Here is an 18269-nt window from a genome sequence, read left to right as displayed (position 1 = left end):
TTTTCAGAATATGCTTTAAGATCCCTGAAATAAATATGTTTTGAGAAATGTACACAATGTAATAAAACCCCTCATTTCTTCCCTTTTTGCTAGCATACACAGTGCAGTTTACACTGCAAAAAAGAAAGGAAGGTTACCTGGGGATTTTCTTCAAGATCTGAGGTGGTGATGGATGGCTCGTTATTTTCTGCTCAGAGCTCTCTGGAGACTTCTCCTGTGTTTCCCCTTTGTCTTTTGCAAGTACATCTGCGATAGCAGACTCCACTCCACCCTTGTATTGATGGTCAACCTTTGGTTCAGCTTGTGTCGGTTCACATCTATACATGAAAACAATCGATGGCTTCTCATTGGAGTCTGATTTTGCCTCGCTGAACCAGTGATGCCGTTGGACCGGAGGAGGGGGGAGCATGTGTATCACAGTTCCATCCAGACCCACCAGTTTCCCTTTCTCTCTTTCTTTCTCTCTGTCTTCCTCGTCATCGGTTTTTCTGCGGCGGAAGAAGCTCTTGAACGATATCCAGCGTTTGGGTTTAGCATCAGCAGCTCGCCGAACCTCGGAGTGCAAGACGGACTCCGCCTCCGTCGACCTGGTGGGACTGTTGGGTTTGGCCCAGTTGCTAAAATGCCTTTGCAGCAGATTACTCGCGTGGTAGGGCGAAGACGTGGACCGCGGAGGAGGGAATGGTGGTGCCTGTTCTGTTTTGGGACTTGTGGTATTTGGGGTGCCCCTCACTGGCTTTGGGGAATTGGTGGCAACTGGCTGTGAAGCTGTGTCTTTCTGCATCTTAATGGCAGTGCTTTCCGTGGTCTTGGATGACTCTACTTCAGACTGTGATGTAAACAGGGATTTAGGTCGTACAAGGGTGTTTTTAGCAGCATCTGCGTCAGGAGGTAAGGAATACAGCTCTTCTGCACTGCAAGACTTGGGCCCAGCCTGCGGGGTTTCTGGAGGAGACTGCGGAGGCTGGATGGAAGCCACAATCTGTGAAAGCACCGTGCTTGCATTCTCTCTGCTGCTGCTGGCAGCGGGAGCAGAAGCCTCTGGGGTCACATCTGCAGGTTCTTGTGCTGCCTTCTGAATTCTCGATGGGGAGCTGTGGTCAGAGCTGTGACTTCTCTGTGGTGATATCTGACTTTTACCCAGACAGCTGTTAAACTCTTGCACCTTCTGAGCCACAGAACCGAGTCTACATTCAGTGCTATTCGTCACCCCCTTTCCTTCAGTGGGTTTGCCTCCTATGGCTTCGGTCATTTTGCTTTCTGTCTCTATTTCTTCATAAGTGTGACTAATTACACTGGTAGTTTTATCTTTGATAGACAGCTCTCCGCTGGTCCCTAGAAAACTTTTGTAGATAGCCAGGTTATCATATGCATTTGGATTGATTACAATCGGAACCTTAATGGCATTTTTGGAACTCTTAGCATAAGTGGGCTCGTCGTGAATGATAATGGGAAAAGGTGGCATGCCAGCATTATTATAGCTGTTGAATTTTATCTCAGATAAATTGGGAGACTTAACTGGGATCGTTTTAGAAGAAAGGTTTGTAGCTGTCGGCGAAGTAGGAGCTGACTTGTGGCTTGTCTTCCTGGGAGGAACAGAAGGTCCAGAGCTGTTAGCAACTAACTCCACCTTCGGTATCTTCTGTCTTGGACTAGTGCTAGAAGTCCACACTTCCTGATACCTGATGGCACTGGATTTTTTCAGATTGGCGTTGACTCGTGCAGGTGATGCTGCGGAGGATTTAATAGGTGTGCCTGGGGTTACTGGCGAACTTGGGTTAGATGATGTGTTTTTGGCTTCTGAGGTTTCAGTCTGACTCTCCTTACATTCATTAGTCATGGCTGCTGATACATCCACTACGGTATATGGCTTGCAAACTGGCTGTTCCATATTCACCACCCTGTAAGGTTTAGCTTGCTCTTCCACAGGCACCAAATTTATAGTTACTGCCTGACCGCTAACTTCCGAAGAACTTTTATTCTCTTGTTTATCAGTCTGCACAGCAATTTTGCCATCCTTCTCTTCCAGTCGAAGAGCAAGGACGGCCTTGTGGGTTTCTAGACTCTTTGGAACGCTTCTGGAAGCTTTTGACACATCCTTCACTTGTTGACTATCACAGAGACTTTCATACTCCGGTTCAATCAACTTGATGTCCTGGGGAGTACTAGGAGATAATCCTCCATTACAGAGCTTCTGTGAAGAGCTGCTGGCTGTTCCAGAGCGAGACTCTTCTGTCAAAGAAGAATCAGGAGATGTAGAATCAGAAGATACCATGCTCTGCATGCTCTCTTGCCCATACAGAATCACAGTCTCTTCCCCATAACCGTTTAAAATTTCATCGTAACTGTCGTCGTAATCTACAGCACAGATCCGCTGCAGAGACTTGTTTCTAAGAGGCACGGTATTCCATTTTTTGTCAACACAGAACTGAACAGGAGATAGAGTGTTAGCTCTAAAATTAGCAAAGCGAGGTTGGCCCCTCATCCGAATTTCCATTGCTAGCAACTCTTCATCACTTTCATCCCAGCTCTCATGCTCTTCCTGCATGCTGCCAAAAAACGCGTCATCCTCACTCTCCTCTCCGCTAGAGAATTCTGGGTAACAGAAACGTCCGCCTTCATTACTTATGACCTCAGTGCTTCCACTCAGAATAACGTGCTTACCGTGAGAATCCTTCATCCCACCCATCATGCAGCTTGGAGGAATCTTTCTTTCTAATGATCTCTTATAGCAATTATTTATTCTTCCCAAGAAGGTTTCTCTCGAGTTCATTTCACTTCCAGTCAGCTGAGGTGCGGCATCCAAACCTGCGATCTCCTTCAAAACTTCTGTCAGTCCATTATTATTATTATTTGGTATCTTCCCTACCCCATCACTGTTGCCGTAAGGCCTAGGAACGTGGCTGTAGCCCTCAATTTCATCTTCATTATTATTGTTCAGTGGTTTTTTGTGCAAGACAGCTTTGTTTCGGTTCCAGCCCGCGGGCACCGATTTATTCTCACAATGATCCGGAGCGCCGATTTCGCCACACACACCCTGCCCATCTGCTACCATCATGGTGGGCTTCACAGCTATCGTGGGTTTCTTTGCCACAGGCGGTCGGAAACTCCCCGTGTTTCTGCCACGCTGGCTGTTACTTTGGTTTGCATTGGTTTTCAGATTGTCATGTGAGAGGGTTTTTTTTTCAGACACCGGGGGTAACTGATGCAAGCTTTTTGGCTTAAAGCAGTTCTTACATTCACCAGGTTTCCAGACGTGCTCAGTGAAGGTGTTGCAAGCAGACATTTTCCCAGCACTCTGCGCGTGACGCCGTGCTGTTCAGTGCATGGTAAGAACCTCGTCTCCGTGCTTCCTCTCTTCACCTGGTATGGCTACTGTTGTGAGCAGCGATCATTCTGAAACACCAAAGAGAACGGGGACAAGAATGGGTAAAATAGGTCAGTGAACAACAACTCTACAATAACCCACTGACCTTTTCACAGAATCATAGAATCACAAGGTTGGAAAGGACCTACAAGGTCATCCAGTCCAACTGTCCTCCCATCACCCTTGCTACCACAGGCCACTAAACCATATCTCGTAGCTCCTCATCCAGAGGCCATTTTGCTGATCTTAGCTCTTTTACTTAAATTTACAAACCCGCTCAAATGAAATGCAAAAAAAAAAAAAAAAAAAAAAAAAAAAAAAAAAAAGAAAAAGAAAAAGAAAAAAAAAAAGAGTTGCAATTGTCATTCTTCTCAGACATGAAGAATTAAAACTTTGGCAGCTAAGATCTGCATTACACAGAGCAGAGAAAGAGAGAAATGGCAACGACTGAGAACACAGAGTAATTCTCTTGACAAGTTCAGGACCATTGACCTTTATTTTTTACACAATAAATCAAATGCTGGGAAGAGAATATAAAATCAAGGATTAGTGCAAATTGCCTCCAACATAACCGTTTAAATATGGCACAAGAAACTAATAGTATGCTTTACACTCAAATGCAATTTAGATTGTTTTAGCTTCAAATGTGAATGAGCTCAACTTAAGTGGCAAAATATGTCTGAGCAATTCCAAACTCAGCCATTTTAGCACTTTTTTTCAGCAGAGTTGAATTATAACTGGACAGATGCTTTGTTCGACAAGATAGGCTGGAGTGCTGGGCTGGAAAATCAGATAAAAAAATGCTAGGGCAATCTTTCTGGAAAGTCACTGTTTATTCTCCTTCAGCTTGCACGGCTGGCAATAAGATATTCCTATATCCTGCAAACAAAGCTATGGGTTTTTAGTCTCCGACTTGTTTTCCACCTAACGCCCATCCCTGCCCTCCCCGAAGTAACAACTGAAATACAATTATACATTCATTTCCAAGTGAGTTCTCCTCTTTCTCTGGTTTCCTGACACCATTTACTGACACTGGGCCTTGAGGGAAAACTGAACACAACTGTTATATTTTACAGCCTTTGGAGCATCCTGGCTGTGAGAGTTTATGAATTAATGCCTGAAGACTTGAAGCCCCCAAAGCCAAAGCCACAAGTCTGGTCTCCTCCTCATTGTAGCATAACTCAAACACGACTGGAGACGTTTTACTGAGGTGAAGGAACGCAGCCCTCTCACAGCTGGTGGCTTTTCAGCAGGCAGCAGGACAGCCGTGCTGCATTCTCCATGGCCACGACTGGTTTGCAGCAAACAGTAAGAGCCATGTGTGACACTGACACTGGCATGACTTTGTCAGTCTCCTCACGTCACACTGTGATTTGGCACAGGGCTGCCCTGCGGAGCTGAAGGAGCAGCGCTGTTCCAACGGCAGATGGGGCTGCAGTCTAACTGTGTTACAGCACAGTGCCCTCAGACACATGCTACCACAGCCATCCTATTTCATACGTCAACTAAATATGTTTCCAGACAGGTTTTGGACAGAAAGTCAGTGCCAAAAGCATCCTCTGCATGACCTAACACAGGAAGCCCACCAGACTGAGCCTTCAGCCCCTCTTTTATCCATGTAATGCCTCTGTACTGCTCTGCTTGTTGGTTCAACACCTTGCAAGCCTGCGTCCCACAACCAGAAAAATTGCATTAAGAAGTAATTCTGCTACAATATGAGAGAGAATACCGGAATTTTATACCCTAGTTAACTCCTTCTTTTTGTGTATTTAACAAATATAAGGAGAAAAGTTGCACTAATTGGAACATTTTCTTGGAAAATATATTTTTCCATTACAGAAAATCTCCAAGCAGACCATTTACACAAAAGATTAGTGCGGGTGAGGATGGTTTTTTACCATTTAACTGGGTAATATTATTTCTCAGAAATGGCACGAATTGCACTCGCTCTGCAATCCTATCACAACACAGGCAGTTTTATGGCCTGCTAGGCAATGCTTTTCCTGCTAATAACACTGGGTAAAATGAGAAAGCACTGTAGCATTGCACACCCTCACAGACATTTTGCTCATGTTTTCCTGCAGGCCGTACTCACTCCCATTTGCTCAGATGCACTGATATGGGTCAGCTTTCCTGTCATGTGCTATGTAGAAGGTGTGCATGTGAACTACACGTGTGTTAATGCAGACACGTCACGAGCACATAGGAGTTACATAAGCCACGTTAGAACTTTCAGATCTCTTGCCCTTCAGCACCAAATTTGAATGGACTGAACACAGCCACACGCTCTAATGGACTCCTGACACAGGCAGGAGCTGCTGCCTGCTCCACGAGAGGTTCCAGGATGAGCAGTTCCTGTGGGCTGCTCTGCCACTGCCTGCAGCTGTAGCAAGGAGGAAATGTGTGCCTTCAGACAAGAGGAAATGTCTGCCAAGCAAAAAAACCCCAACCAAATAGCCAACAAACAAAAGAATTCCAACACTGAGCTCTTTCCATACTTTGAAACCAGAAGTGCTCCTATGCTATTACAGATGAAGTTCACGTTGACCTTTATAGGAGTAAAGTGGTATTGCACTCTAAAAAAAATTCAGGCAGTCTCTTCACTGAGTACAACTGCAGACATCTTTTTCTGGTGCTTTCCTTTCCCTTTAAAGACAACCAGTGCATTTCTATTCCAACTACAGAATCACTACTATGAGTGATAATGACAATGTGAGTGATGATGACCGAAATGAATGAGATCTTCTTTCAGCACAAATAAAACCTGTAACATTCTTCACACGTTCAGGATATGGAACCTACGGCTGCTAACAGCTGCAGCTGGACAGGGGGCAGCAGAGCCTGCTGAACGTAATGAGAACGCACACAAATGCATGAGAAACATTCCTCTGCTGTGACAGCCCGAAGGGTTCGTCTCTGCCCTACTCCTCAGAACTAAGAAGGCCACGAGGAGATCCAGGCAGTCCCGCGTGAGACCTCCTGAGCTCCATGGTGCTCCTGGTATCTCTGCTGTTGCAATGACAGCCCTTCCCAGGGCTGAGGGATGGGAATGTGCACACTGCAGAGCTGCAGGCTGCTCTGAAACGTGTGGTCTGGGGGGCAGAACTCACAAGGAGACACTCGGTCTCAGGAAAGTGAAAGCAAAAAAAGCCCTCAGGTGTTCAATACGAAACAGCATTAGGCTTCTGAAGTGTTAACAGTACATATGTAGTACTGCTGCACGTGTCATCCTGCACTCCAAAGCTTTTTATGTAAGCTGATAAACACAGATACTTGCAACTTTTACCCAGAAACAGCAGCACGATGACATTCAGCAGCAAACATTCACCAAGCCACAGTGCCAGGAACGAGCACAGACAGACAGACAGCTCAGCTGTAGTACCACAGCCAGCACAGATCACAGTACTTCCTTCACCAGGTGCTTGGGTCAGCAATGGGAGGCTTAAAGGCTACATCACTCTGTGTATGAATGAGAAACAGCACTGCTTGTGTCGGCGGCTGCACACAGGAGAGCTCAGCCTGGTCCTGTTAAGTTTATATAAAACAAAGAGCAATGCCAAAGCGTATTTCACTTTCAGGTCAGGTTCAGGTTTGGAGCTGCAGTGCAGAAATGGAGCAGCCCCAGCTCAGGTGTCCTCCCATCAGGAAGGGAACCTTGCACACAAATGCAGTGGTATTTCTGTGGCTCTCATCTGTTGACATCACCTTTGCTGAGTGCACATAGCTAGCAATAAACATGCATTTCCAGCATTTTCCCTTTGTTCTAAGTAATTTCGGGCTGGCAGCTCTCCCTTAGATACATGCCGGCTGAATCACGATGAAGGCCTTCTCCAGTAATACTTTACACTAACATAATCCAATTAAAAGGAACTTAATTGGTGTGCAACATTCCCTACAATTTCAACATTTTAAAAATGAATAGTCTCAGTAAGTACCAGATGGTGACATGCACTAATTAATCAGGCCTGCTCCATGAATGAGCGTATTAAAATGAAGGCACCTATTAGACATGTGTTTTCAATGCTGTATGCTGCAAAACCTCCCCTTAAATGAATGCCTGCTACATTACTGAGCGATACGTACACACGTGCATTTCATCATTTGGTCTCAAATCAGTGGATATTTGATACAGCTTTCCTTTTTTGCTGTTTCTTTAACTTCAGGCCTCTCATGAGAACGGGCCCGGGGGTTTTTCTGCCGCACAATGAATCACACTGACAAACCTCTGTAAGAGGCAGCAGCCCACTGGCAAACGACCCACCAACCTCTCACCACTAACAGGCATGTCCTCAATCTGAAAAACAAGTGAGGGGAATCCTGCCTGGGCTTCCTCTGCATGAGTGCACCACGAAACCACCACGGCTTTGTGGTTGTGCCTGAAGTGCTTGCAGGGATCTGGACAGCCACTGATCATCACACACAACACTGTATGTTAAACATAAGACTGAAATCGTTGTTGTTCTTCTCAGAGTCTGATTTATGTATCTATATATCCAAATGTAATAAAAAACATTTTAAGGAACTTTAGGAAAAGGCTCCAAATGTTCCAACTTCGTGCCCCGTCTCCGGCCTGGTGGCTGCAGACTTGGGCAGCCAGCACAGATAACTGGCACTGCAGCCATCTGCTAACGAGGCTGCTTTCTCCACGCTGACAAAACAAAGCACACAGAAAAAATCAACCCCAAACCAAAGAACTTTCTCTAATTTTACACCCTTTGTTCAACTTCAAAGGAAAACAGATTCCAAGTGAAGCTAACGGCAACATCTGTTCTGTACAGGGATTGCAGCACGGAGAGCTTGGCAGACAGAAGTCAGGGTCCCCAGCTTACAGGCAGTGCCCAGAAGCACTGCGCTCTGAATGACCTTGCAGCACTTATTAATGGAATTCAGATTAAGCAAAAATTATATAATAAGATGCTGTACAGCATCACAGTGGAGTTTGGATATAAAGGCTAAGATATCAACATTTAAAGACGTGAGAAGTGCACGGGACCTGGCAAAAATGAATGAGAATTGAACAACGTAGACTCTGTAGCCAGGAACAGTGACTCAAAGCCTTACTCAAAGTCATCATCTGGTGGAATATAAGAAAAATAAGATCCAAATGTTGTCACTCTGATGTGTGACACCACGTTCAGCCACAGCACACAGTTTGCAGCAGGGATGCTGGGAAAGCATGTGAATGAAGCAACGACACGAGGGACTACCACAGTTTTATCCCCACATTGGGCTAATATTCAGTGAATATCTGATCACAGAATTGCGCTCTGGCAGACTCTACAGGACGGAGATTCCAAGGAATGCTATGCATGGTCATCGTTTCTGGTAAGAAAGTTTGTTTCAGATAATATTTTCTTTTGGTCAGAACTGAGTGCACTGGTATCTGTTCAAGGCCATAAAATGACAGAACTGCAGAAAACAACGAAACTCTGCTGGATATTAAAGAGGTAATGACCTTAACTTTAGGTCAACGTAAACCACGAGGGATGCTCTGAAAGTAATGCCTCCTACTTTATTATTTTGTCCCGCAATCTCAGAGGTGGATGTTGCTGGTGTGGCAGTAGAGGTTGACATGCACAGCTAATGGTGGCGACTATGCTGAAAAATAGTGTGTTCCAGCTGAGAATTTGTTCTATCAGGTGGTGCTATTTGTATTCCATGGGAACAAAACAGGCGGTGTTACTTTCGGAGCAGCCTGTGTATAAAACTGCCAACTTACTTCAGATCAATAGCAGCATGGAGGACATGCCATGGAGGAAGAGTAAAACAGAGTCAATGCTGAACAAAGTTCTGTAAAAGAATAGTTGCAAAACTGCTGTGAGAATAGTATGAAACAATCAGGAAAACCACTGGGAGCTTTTCTTTTCTAAGTTCCCATTCTGTATCATCTCTCAGTTAAGAGCTTAAATGACATTAATATTTCACAAAAGCAAGTGAGTGAAGGAAACCCTTGAATGTTTTTTCCGCCTAAAACCTGTAAGAAAAGAAACATGATAGAAATAACCAACGAACTGCAGCAGAAACCTGCCCTTGGCTACACAATCTGTGATGCTTCAGAAGAGAAAGGCATTTCTTCACAATTTACCTAACCTGAAGAGATAATGCCACAGAGCAGCGAAGAGGCAAGAAATATCCCCAGGATTTGCGCAGGTAATGTGATTAGATTCTGCATCATCACATTTACAACAGAAAAAAACAGTAAGGACAAGCTCTCACGGTTGGTTTTCAGGCCCAGGAGACCAGCCAAGGCATGTATCTGAATACAATCTTCTAAGTTCTGACAGGAACAGATTTTTACCTTGTAAAAACTGTTAATAAAATATTTTTCCTTTCGGAAAAGTTTCTAATGACCAGCTATCATTCAGACAGCAGTGCTGAACATATTCTTTTGGGACACTTTCCACCTGCACAGGAAATTAGTTTTCCTTTTCCTTCCTCCCCACGACCCAATAAGCCAATCCTATAAACACTGCTTACTGGGATGCCTAAAGGTGGCTACATGCAACATTCCAAGATCTAGCAGCAAATGAAGGACGAGCGCAGAAGCACATTTGCTGAGATGAACTAGCATAACAATACTTGAAAAATGCATCCTCAAGTTCAAGGCATTTAAGTTTGTCTCAAATCTGTTCAAGAAAAGCTGCGAGGATTAAGTGTAGAATTCATACTATAGTCACTGTATGACTATACCTTCACCAACTTACTTAATACTCTGCTACTATGCTACTGTTTCTACTTACTGATCCATGTCCTCTTCCCAGGCTTGCTTGAAATCCTGCCCATCACCTATTTCTCCAGCTGCACATGAAAACATCTGCCATAGTAAACTTTACAAAACTGTTAAACTCCTTGTATTCCCAATAAACAGCAATGAACTACCCAAAAAACATTGCACTGCTTCTGTAGCTACAAAAGCAGGTAATGGTTGTGGTTAACCTTCTGCTGAGCACTGCTTGAAAACAAACCCGTCTGCGTTATTCCTGTGTTATTGAATCCATCCATTCTGCAACTCCAATTTACCTGAAAATCTCTTTCATGTACTGCTGCAACTTATGGCTCCAAAATTCCCCGCAAAACCCCTGATGCAGCAAAACAAACTATTGCCAAGCATGCATCAGAGTAACTGCAGGGCAGCAAAATACAAAACAGGACTGAAAACAATATTCAGGATCTCAGAAAGAAGTAGCCGAAGACAAAACACTGCAGTATCAGAAGCAGATAAATAACATTGTTATTGGTGGACCACTGCCATACTGTAAGAGGTTGGCTGGAATAAATAAGATAAAATGCACTGCAGAAAAGCCACATGGTTACTTGCCATCAGTCACAGCCCCCTACCCAAGAGGCTTTTGATTTAATAAATACTTGAGAGGATTGTTTAGAAATAAAACCCTATCAAGTGTTGTTAAAACAAAACAAAACAAAACAAAAAACAAACAATGGAGATATTGAAAGGGCTTGATAAATTAAGGGCAACAGCTCAGTGGGGCAGGACTGTGTGAAGCCAGCAGCTAGAGGAAGCTGAGAACCCAGGGGCTGAACTACAAAATGGCTACATGGCCCCTTACCAGAGCTGTGCATCAGTGCAGCAATGGGCAAACCCAGTATAAGTGGGGCCAATGGTCAAAACCACATGAGAGGGACTTCTTAATTTAAGACTTCCACGATGAAAACTTGCTCTTCTTCCTACCCGACCAGGAGATAAGGGGCAAAAGAGAAAGAATTTTTTTTTTTTTTAATAAGTTCTTACACGTGCCAATGGTGCCACAGAATGCACACAGCAAGCAGCTTTCACAGATTACATGCTTTCAGTGCAAGAAAATCAGTGACATGATTCTCTGAATACTTTGCTCAATTCTATTTATCACATTTCAGGAAGAAGTACAGCACTGAAAATAAAAACATGAAGATGTTTTTCAGAGAAGAGAGGCCCTTCCTATTAAGTGAAACAAAAAGATAGGGATAGTTCAGAATCGAGACAAAAAAATAACAGTTTATCAGTGATCACCACGTAAGGAAGGCAGACTGGGTGTTCTCATTTCGTCTTTCAGGGCACAAGAGCAACAAGCCCAGGAGGCTGTGCATTACATCTGCAGAAAGACAACTACTCTACACAAAATGCTTCCTGAAACAAGATGGCATTGAGATCAAGAGGTCAGCTGGACTCAGAAAAGGATTAGATCACAGAATCACCAAGGTTGGAAAAGACCTCCAAGATCATCCAGTCCAACCATTCAATGCTTATAAATATGAGATGTTCATACAGACACTCAGATACCAACAGCATACAGGGGGGAAATTCAGTTTCTGTGCTGTGTACAAGTTGCCCGCCCCATGAAATCTCACAGCAACTGTCAGTTTTTCACACTCACACGTCCAGTTCTCCCACTTCTTTGCAGCAGATCTGATGCACAGAAGAACCACAGGATACCAGACGTCATATGAAAAATTCCTGTGCTGCTCATCCGGTCTGTTCTACATACGTTTCCACCTTTGTATGGTATGCTCCTTTGGTTTAGAACTTTACCTACGAAAGCTTTCTTCTCACAAAGAGCAGTTGGCCATTGGCACAGGCTGCACAGGGAGAGGTGCAGTCACCATCCCTGGAGGTGCCCAAGGAAAGGGTGGATGTGGCACTGAGGGACGTGGCTGGTGGGCAGGGTGGGATGAGTTTGGGGTTGGACTTGAGGAACCTAGAGGTCTTTCCCAGCATTAATGATTCTGTGATTTCCCCCTCCTTGTTTTGTAACTCATAATTCAGGCTTATATCTGGAAACATTTTTTTGTTTGTTTTCATTTTTTTCTGACAACATTCTCATGTTTGACAATGGAAAACAGAGGCCTCAGTCTATACTACTTGGGTCAGGTAACTTTATGCTACTTTAGCATTCCTTTTGCAGATCCATAGCAGTAGTAATTGCAAGGGTAAGGAAGACAGATGAAAGTCTTAGAAAAGATGAGTGCTCTTTGAATGCTGCCATACTGCAGGACAGAAATAATCTGAAAGGGATTTCTCTCCACAACTAACCTCTGTGCAGGAAAGAGGCACAAAGTCACGGTGCCTTTCTGCTGCTCTCCACAGAGATCCTGGGCTCAGGCTGTGCAGCAGCACACGAGACAACATCAGGACTCCATCAGATGAGAGAAATCCAAGTCACACTGCCCTGTTAGCACTTCAGAGCCATTACACACAAGAGGGTGATGTGTGCCAGCATGGCAATTTAATTCTTGAAAAAAGAAAAAAAAAGCATTACTTGAAAATGCAATAAATATAAAGCACATACTGATATACCTCATTCACTGCTTGGTGCAGCAGGTGGCTACAAAGGCCTTGAATCTTCATAAAAATTCCTTCAGTTTTCCATTCCAGAGTAACCGCCTCCTCCATTACCTTCTACTTGCTGCAGTCATTTTGTTTTGTTCTTTGCATCTATGATCAAAGAGAAACACTCTAATTTGAGTATTTCTTTGATAATCTTGAGAACCTAGCTACAGGTAATTTTCTGGTCATCAGAGATAGTTCAGGCAGCTCATTCTCACTTAGACTACTGCTCTAATCAGTGTGTCATTTATTCATCCCAATAAACTATTTTACCAGACATGAAGAATGCAATAAATTGTCATCTGCAGCCATAAGCCACAGCAGTGAGATGAGTGACGAGCTCTAAGTGAGAAGATTAAACATCACTGTTTGCTAACGTTGGTGTTAAAAAAAACAACAGTGGCACTCTAAGATGGATTTTCCTTTGTATCCATAGATATTCTTATCCTTTGCCTAGAATCCATCCCTCTAAAACGGGAAGCAACTGTTGATGAGAATGTTACCAGGGATAAAAACACCATTGCAGGTGAAATTTTGTTCAGAAAAGGAATTGGCAGATACCAAAATGGTGTGCTCTTTAGCATTCTAATAAACAAGAACCAGTTTTTTAATATCTGATTAAGTGTTGTGTCCGAATGTATTACAGTACTTCTCGTCCTTCCCAGCACTCTTTCCAGGGCAGCAACACCAGCATTCAGTTTACTGCAGTTTCTCCGTGCATCACCCTGTGCCAGCTTCCCCCACACAGTCCAAGCAGTGTCAGAGGTGAGAAGAGATGCTACTCCCTAACTGCATTCGCAATGGTATCACCAGCCCCTGGAAAATCGGAAGCACACGCTGCATAAGTGTTCCAGGCATTGCAGGAGGGGCTCTGCCATGCAGCTGTATCCCTTTAGAGTGAGGGAATTCTAACACTGACAGACCAGAGCTGATGGCCACAGAGATGAGTGCACCCTCTATGGTATGCTCCTCTCTGCCACAGCTCCCCCCAGGCTCCGCTACCCCTGCACTGTCCCTTCCATGGATGGGCAGGATTGCTGGCAGAGCTCTCTGATCCTAATTAAGGGGCTGCTGACCACGCTTGAAAACCACAGGCTTGAAGCTGAGCCAGTGTTCACTCCTTGGCTTGAGCCACGTCTGAAACAACAGAACCAAAGCGCTGCAAACAAGCTTTATCAAAGGAAAAGAAAGAAAATCAACAGCAATGACTTGGAATTCTTTCTTTAGTTCTTTTTTTAAACATATAAACGTTTCCTAAAGGAGCTGTTAGCCAAATGTACATTTTGCTATTTGTGCTTGACAGAGTTTTTAGAATTCAAAGCTTTTTCTGTCCAGAAAAAACCACAGTGTGGACTTTCCAGCCTTGTACTACTGAGATGACTCAATGCTAACCTACGGGGGCCTGAAGATAAAAGCTGAATGACATTCACCCGCACTCCTTACCTCTCAAACAAGGCTTCCTGACAGCATTCTTCATTCCCACACAAGACTGCTGCGATCCACCGCAGTGCAAGGATGGCTGTCCCCACAGATACACCAACCCCTGGGCATTACCTGCCATCATCCCAGCGGAAGGCTGCTACTCCCAGCCCTCCTGGAGGCTCTCAGAGGGAGCTCCTATTCCTGCAGCACTATGCTATTTGAACTCACCTGTTAACAATAAGGACCAATCTAACGTGGACTGGGAGACACAGAGGTTGACGCCAATGCCTCTGTGCAGGAAAGAGGCACAAAGTCACGGTGCCTTTCTGCTGCTCTCCACAGAGATCCTGGGCTCAGGCTGTGCAGCAGCACACGAGACAACATCAGGACTCCATCAGATGAGAGAAATCCAAGTCACACTGCCCTGTTAGCACTTCAGAGCCATTACACACAAGAGGGTGATGTGTGCCAGCTCCAAAATGCAATGCACGGAAGAGACGACAAGCTCTCTGCAGTCCTTAGCCCTGCCATTTGTTCAAGAGAAATCTCTACTGCAGTCTTTAAGGTTGTGAGCTCCAATTTGCCTTAATAACACATGTTGGCAGTGGGAAATTAATGACATAAACAGTACATGGGATCCCAACTGTTAGGTGAATTGCGATGGTAATTGCCACAACTATGCAGACAGTGTTACTCGGTTCTTTTGCTCCTATACTTAAAAAGTGCTATTGGTTTCTACTTTTTTACATTAAAAAAAAAAAGAAAACAAAAAGCAAATTGAGCACTTGAGCCCTCTCAGTGAAACATGCTGTTCCAGCTTTTAATCCCTGATGACTTTGTGCTTTGTTATTAACACTCGCCAGAAGACGATGAGGCGTTCCTGGAGCTTCACACCGCCGGTGAGCAGAGTGGAATGGAGCCCTTCCAGCCCTGCAAATAGATTCCTCTGCATGCCAAGTCAAGGAGCTGCCCTTTTAAGCCCAGACTCCTGAAAGTGCTAAAAAACCCTGCCCAATTTTAGGATGAGGATCAGTAACACACCATTGCATACCAAGCTGAACACAGCCTCGTGCTTCAGCCCTACCAGCTGGCCAGGCCTCGCTCACACAACATACACCACACTTCCATCATTTCACTTCCTTATGAACAACACATTTGGAATGTAAGTTTTGCCTTCTGCATAGTTGCTAACAGAATACATCCATTCATAGCTCACTAATCATACTCAGTGTCAGGGAAGACGACATACAGAGGAAGAAAGATGCTTGGTTTTGCCAAGCCAAGGAACCAGGCTTTGACTTTTGAAACTGTTTTAAAAGAAACGAACTTTTCGTTGGTAACTTGGCAGCTCTTTTACAACAATATCAGGCAGTTATTCAGCAGAAAAAAACAGCAATTTGCATAAAGATTCAGGGTTGAATTTCTGAGGTTTCTACATAGGTCTGTGGGAAGATTTTATCATTTTTTGTTTTATTTATTCATTAAATACCCGGAGAGTTAACCCTTACAGCCATCACTTTCTTTGGCTGTGTTAATTACCCTGTCTTCAAATCATCACTCACATCACCACCACTCAAGAAAGCTCTGAGAAGCCTGTATGCTCACAGTGCTTCCAATGCCTGCATTTTGATAGAAATTGCAATACGTGCTTTTGTTTCAGCAGAGAATTCCTCCAAGCCTGATATAATTCAACGTGATTAACAAAAGGACAGTTTCATAACGCTAATTAGCATTGTGTAGTCAGAAGATAGACTGTGGGCCTGTATCTCTAACGCCCCATGTTAAATTTGTTCTCTAGACATAAAAAGACTGGTACATCAAGCATATCTTCTTCTCACAATCCGCCTTGCAGAGCAGCCCAGATGAATTGTAATGCACACAGATAGACTGAAATGCTCAGCAGATGATTTTGCTTGAATCTCAAGTGCGACAAATTAAACGAGATCTTCGCTCACTGCCTTGGGAGGAGATGGCAATGTATTACATTTTACTAGCAACAGCAGTTGGAAATCCAGTTTTGGCTGATGTACATTTCTAATGTACATGCTAAAACTTGAAGACCTAAAAACTGGAAAGGAAAGGAGCAGGAGAGAGACTTCACCAAGATAACGAGAGGGCTGCTTGCTGAAATTAGGGAACATCATTGTTAAGGTCTGCAGTGTCGAGCTAAAGAGGGAAAAAATCAGATTGCTTGTCCTGCACAATGCATTACCTTAGAGAAATGGAGTTCTGTATTAACTTATTTTAATACCCGAAGCCGTAGCAACATGACAACTTGAGTGAGAGTTTGCATTTTACATGGCATGATGGAAGAATTGCATCAAATCTAAGTAATAAGATAAATCCTGCCTCCAAACTCCGTGAGCCCTTAGTAAGCCCTGATCCAGAGACAAGACAAATGAAATTCTCAGACGTTTCCCAGAATCCCACTGCTTGATAGAGCTATTCATTTCCTAGTGCACACTTCATTTTCACACTTAAAAAATGAAGCTTAAAAAGAGAAATTAGTAAGAAATGTCAAACATTTTTTGAAAGTCAGATTTCAAACTTAGGAAAATGCAATTCAAACACTCAGTCTACTGACTGCTTTCTTTTAAAAGCTGTTCTGATAAATTTGATGTGTTATTCCACAATAACGCGGACAAATCCTCTGTTTTCTTGCAGGTACATCACTATCACTCTACCTATACTCAAACAGACCCTACATTAGTATAATTCTTACAGGTTAATATCCAGGTAGAGGATGGTGGCGAGTGGTGCCCCATGGGGGACCTTTATCAACGCAGACAGTGGGATTGAGTGCATCCTCAGCAACTGTGCTGATGGTACCAAGCTGTGAGATGCAGCTGATACAACAGGAGGAAGGGATGCCAGAAAGACCTGGATGCTCTCAAAAAGTGGGCACACATGAACCTAATGAGGTTCAACAAGGCCAAGTGCAAGGTGTTGCGCTTGGGTCAAGGCAATCCCAGGTACGAGTAGAGACTGGGAGAAGAACTCATTGAGAGCAGCCCTGTCCTTCATTGAGAAGGATTTGGAGGCCCTGATGGGACAGGAGCCAGCAGCGTGCCAACAGTCCTCTGGGATGCACCAACAGAGGGGTGGCAGCAGGGAGAGGGAGGGGATTGTCCCCCTCTGCTCTGCCCTTTTAAGGCCCCATCTGGAGTTCTGTCCAGGTCTGGGGCCCCAGTGCAGGAGGGATGTGGAGCTGTTGGAGTGGTCCAGAGGAGGGCTACAAAGATGATCGCAGGGCTGGAGCGCCTCTCCTGTGAGGAAAGGTTGAGGGAGCTGGGCTTGTTTAGCCTGGAGAAGAGAAGGCTCCAGAGATACCAGTACTTGAAGGGAGCTTATAAGCAGGAGAGAGACTGACTTTTTACATGATCTTACAGTGATAGGACAAGGAGGAATGGCTTCAAGTTAAACAAGCGCAGATTTAGGTGAGATGTGAGGAGGAGATTCTTTATGCAGAGGGCAGTGAGGTGCTGGTACTGCTGCCCAGAGCTGTGGGTGCCCCATCCCTGGAGCTGCCCAAGGCCACGGATGGGCTCTGGGCAGCTGAGTTGGGGGGCAGCCAACCTGCAGCAGGTATTAAAGCTGAATGATCTTTAAAGATCACCTCCAACCTGAGCCATTCTATGATTTAAAACTTCTCTTGATAGAAACAAGTCACAGAAACAATACAGCTAGCAATGGTACACTAAAACTTAGCCAGATTTTCCAGATACCAATTGTAGCCAACTTCACGAGATTCCATGGCTTTGCCAACAGTCACAGTTTTAGGAATGCTTCTCAGTGTTGCCTTAGCAGTAGGCGTGCTGTACCAGTGTTACTATTGGGAACATTTCACCACTGCACCACTCAAACTGTTCCAAGCAGAGTTTTAGCATGTGGTGAATGTAAGCAGTGACGACTGTCTGCTGCAGCACTCTGGCCACTAAGGGCAGCATAGCATGCATAGCATTTACCAGAACACACGCACTCACCTATAGTGCCCCACGTCACCATTAGCAAAGTTCCAAAAAGTAACATCCAAATGCAGAAAATGCAATCCAGCTTTAAAATAAACATTGTAAATTCTCAGTCAACACATTCTGTGGGCCCATTACATTTTGAGGCCCAGTAGGCAACTGGCATTCACAGAATGCAGGGAAAGAACTG

The 18269-nt window shown here is 44.3% G+C and overlaps 1 protein-coding gene across 5 annotated transcripts in view; it reads right to left on the bottom strand.

Moving 5' to 3' along the window:
• PEAK1 (pseudopodium enriched atypical kinase 1) overlaps positions 1-18269 on the bottom strand; it is a 97265-nt gene that overhangs the window by 32095 nt on the left and 46901 nt on the right. For 4 of the 5 annotated variants that reach the window (XM_085233900.1, XM_085233905.1, XM_085233902.1 and 1 more), the window contains one exon: positions 138-3396. In XM_085233900.1, coding sequence (XP_085090026.1) covers positions 138-3286 — 3149 coding nt within the window. In that variant the 5' untranslated portion in view covers positions 3287-3396. Of the gene's footprint in view, positions 1-137; positions 3397-12395; positions 12419-18269 lie in introns of those variants that run through there. The other variant, XM_085233901.1, reaches the window with a different exon arrangement.

This window comes from Meleagris gallopavo, chromosome 12 (genome assembly GCF_905368555.1).
Source record: "Meleagris gallopavo chromosome 12, MGAL_WU_HG_1.1, whole genome shotgun sequence".
In the NCBI taxonomy this organism is placed as follows: domain Eukaryota; kingdom Metazoa; phylum Chordata; class Aves; order Galliformes; family Phasianidae; genus Meleagris; species Meleagris gallopavo.
This window is presented reverse-complemented; position numbering and strand designations above follow the sequence as displayed.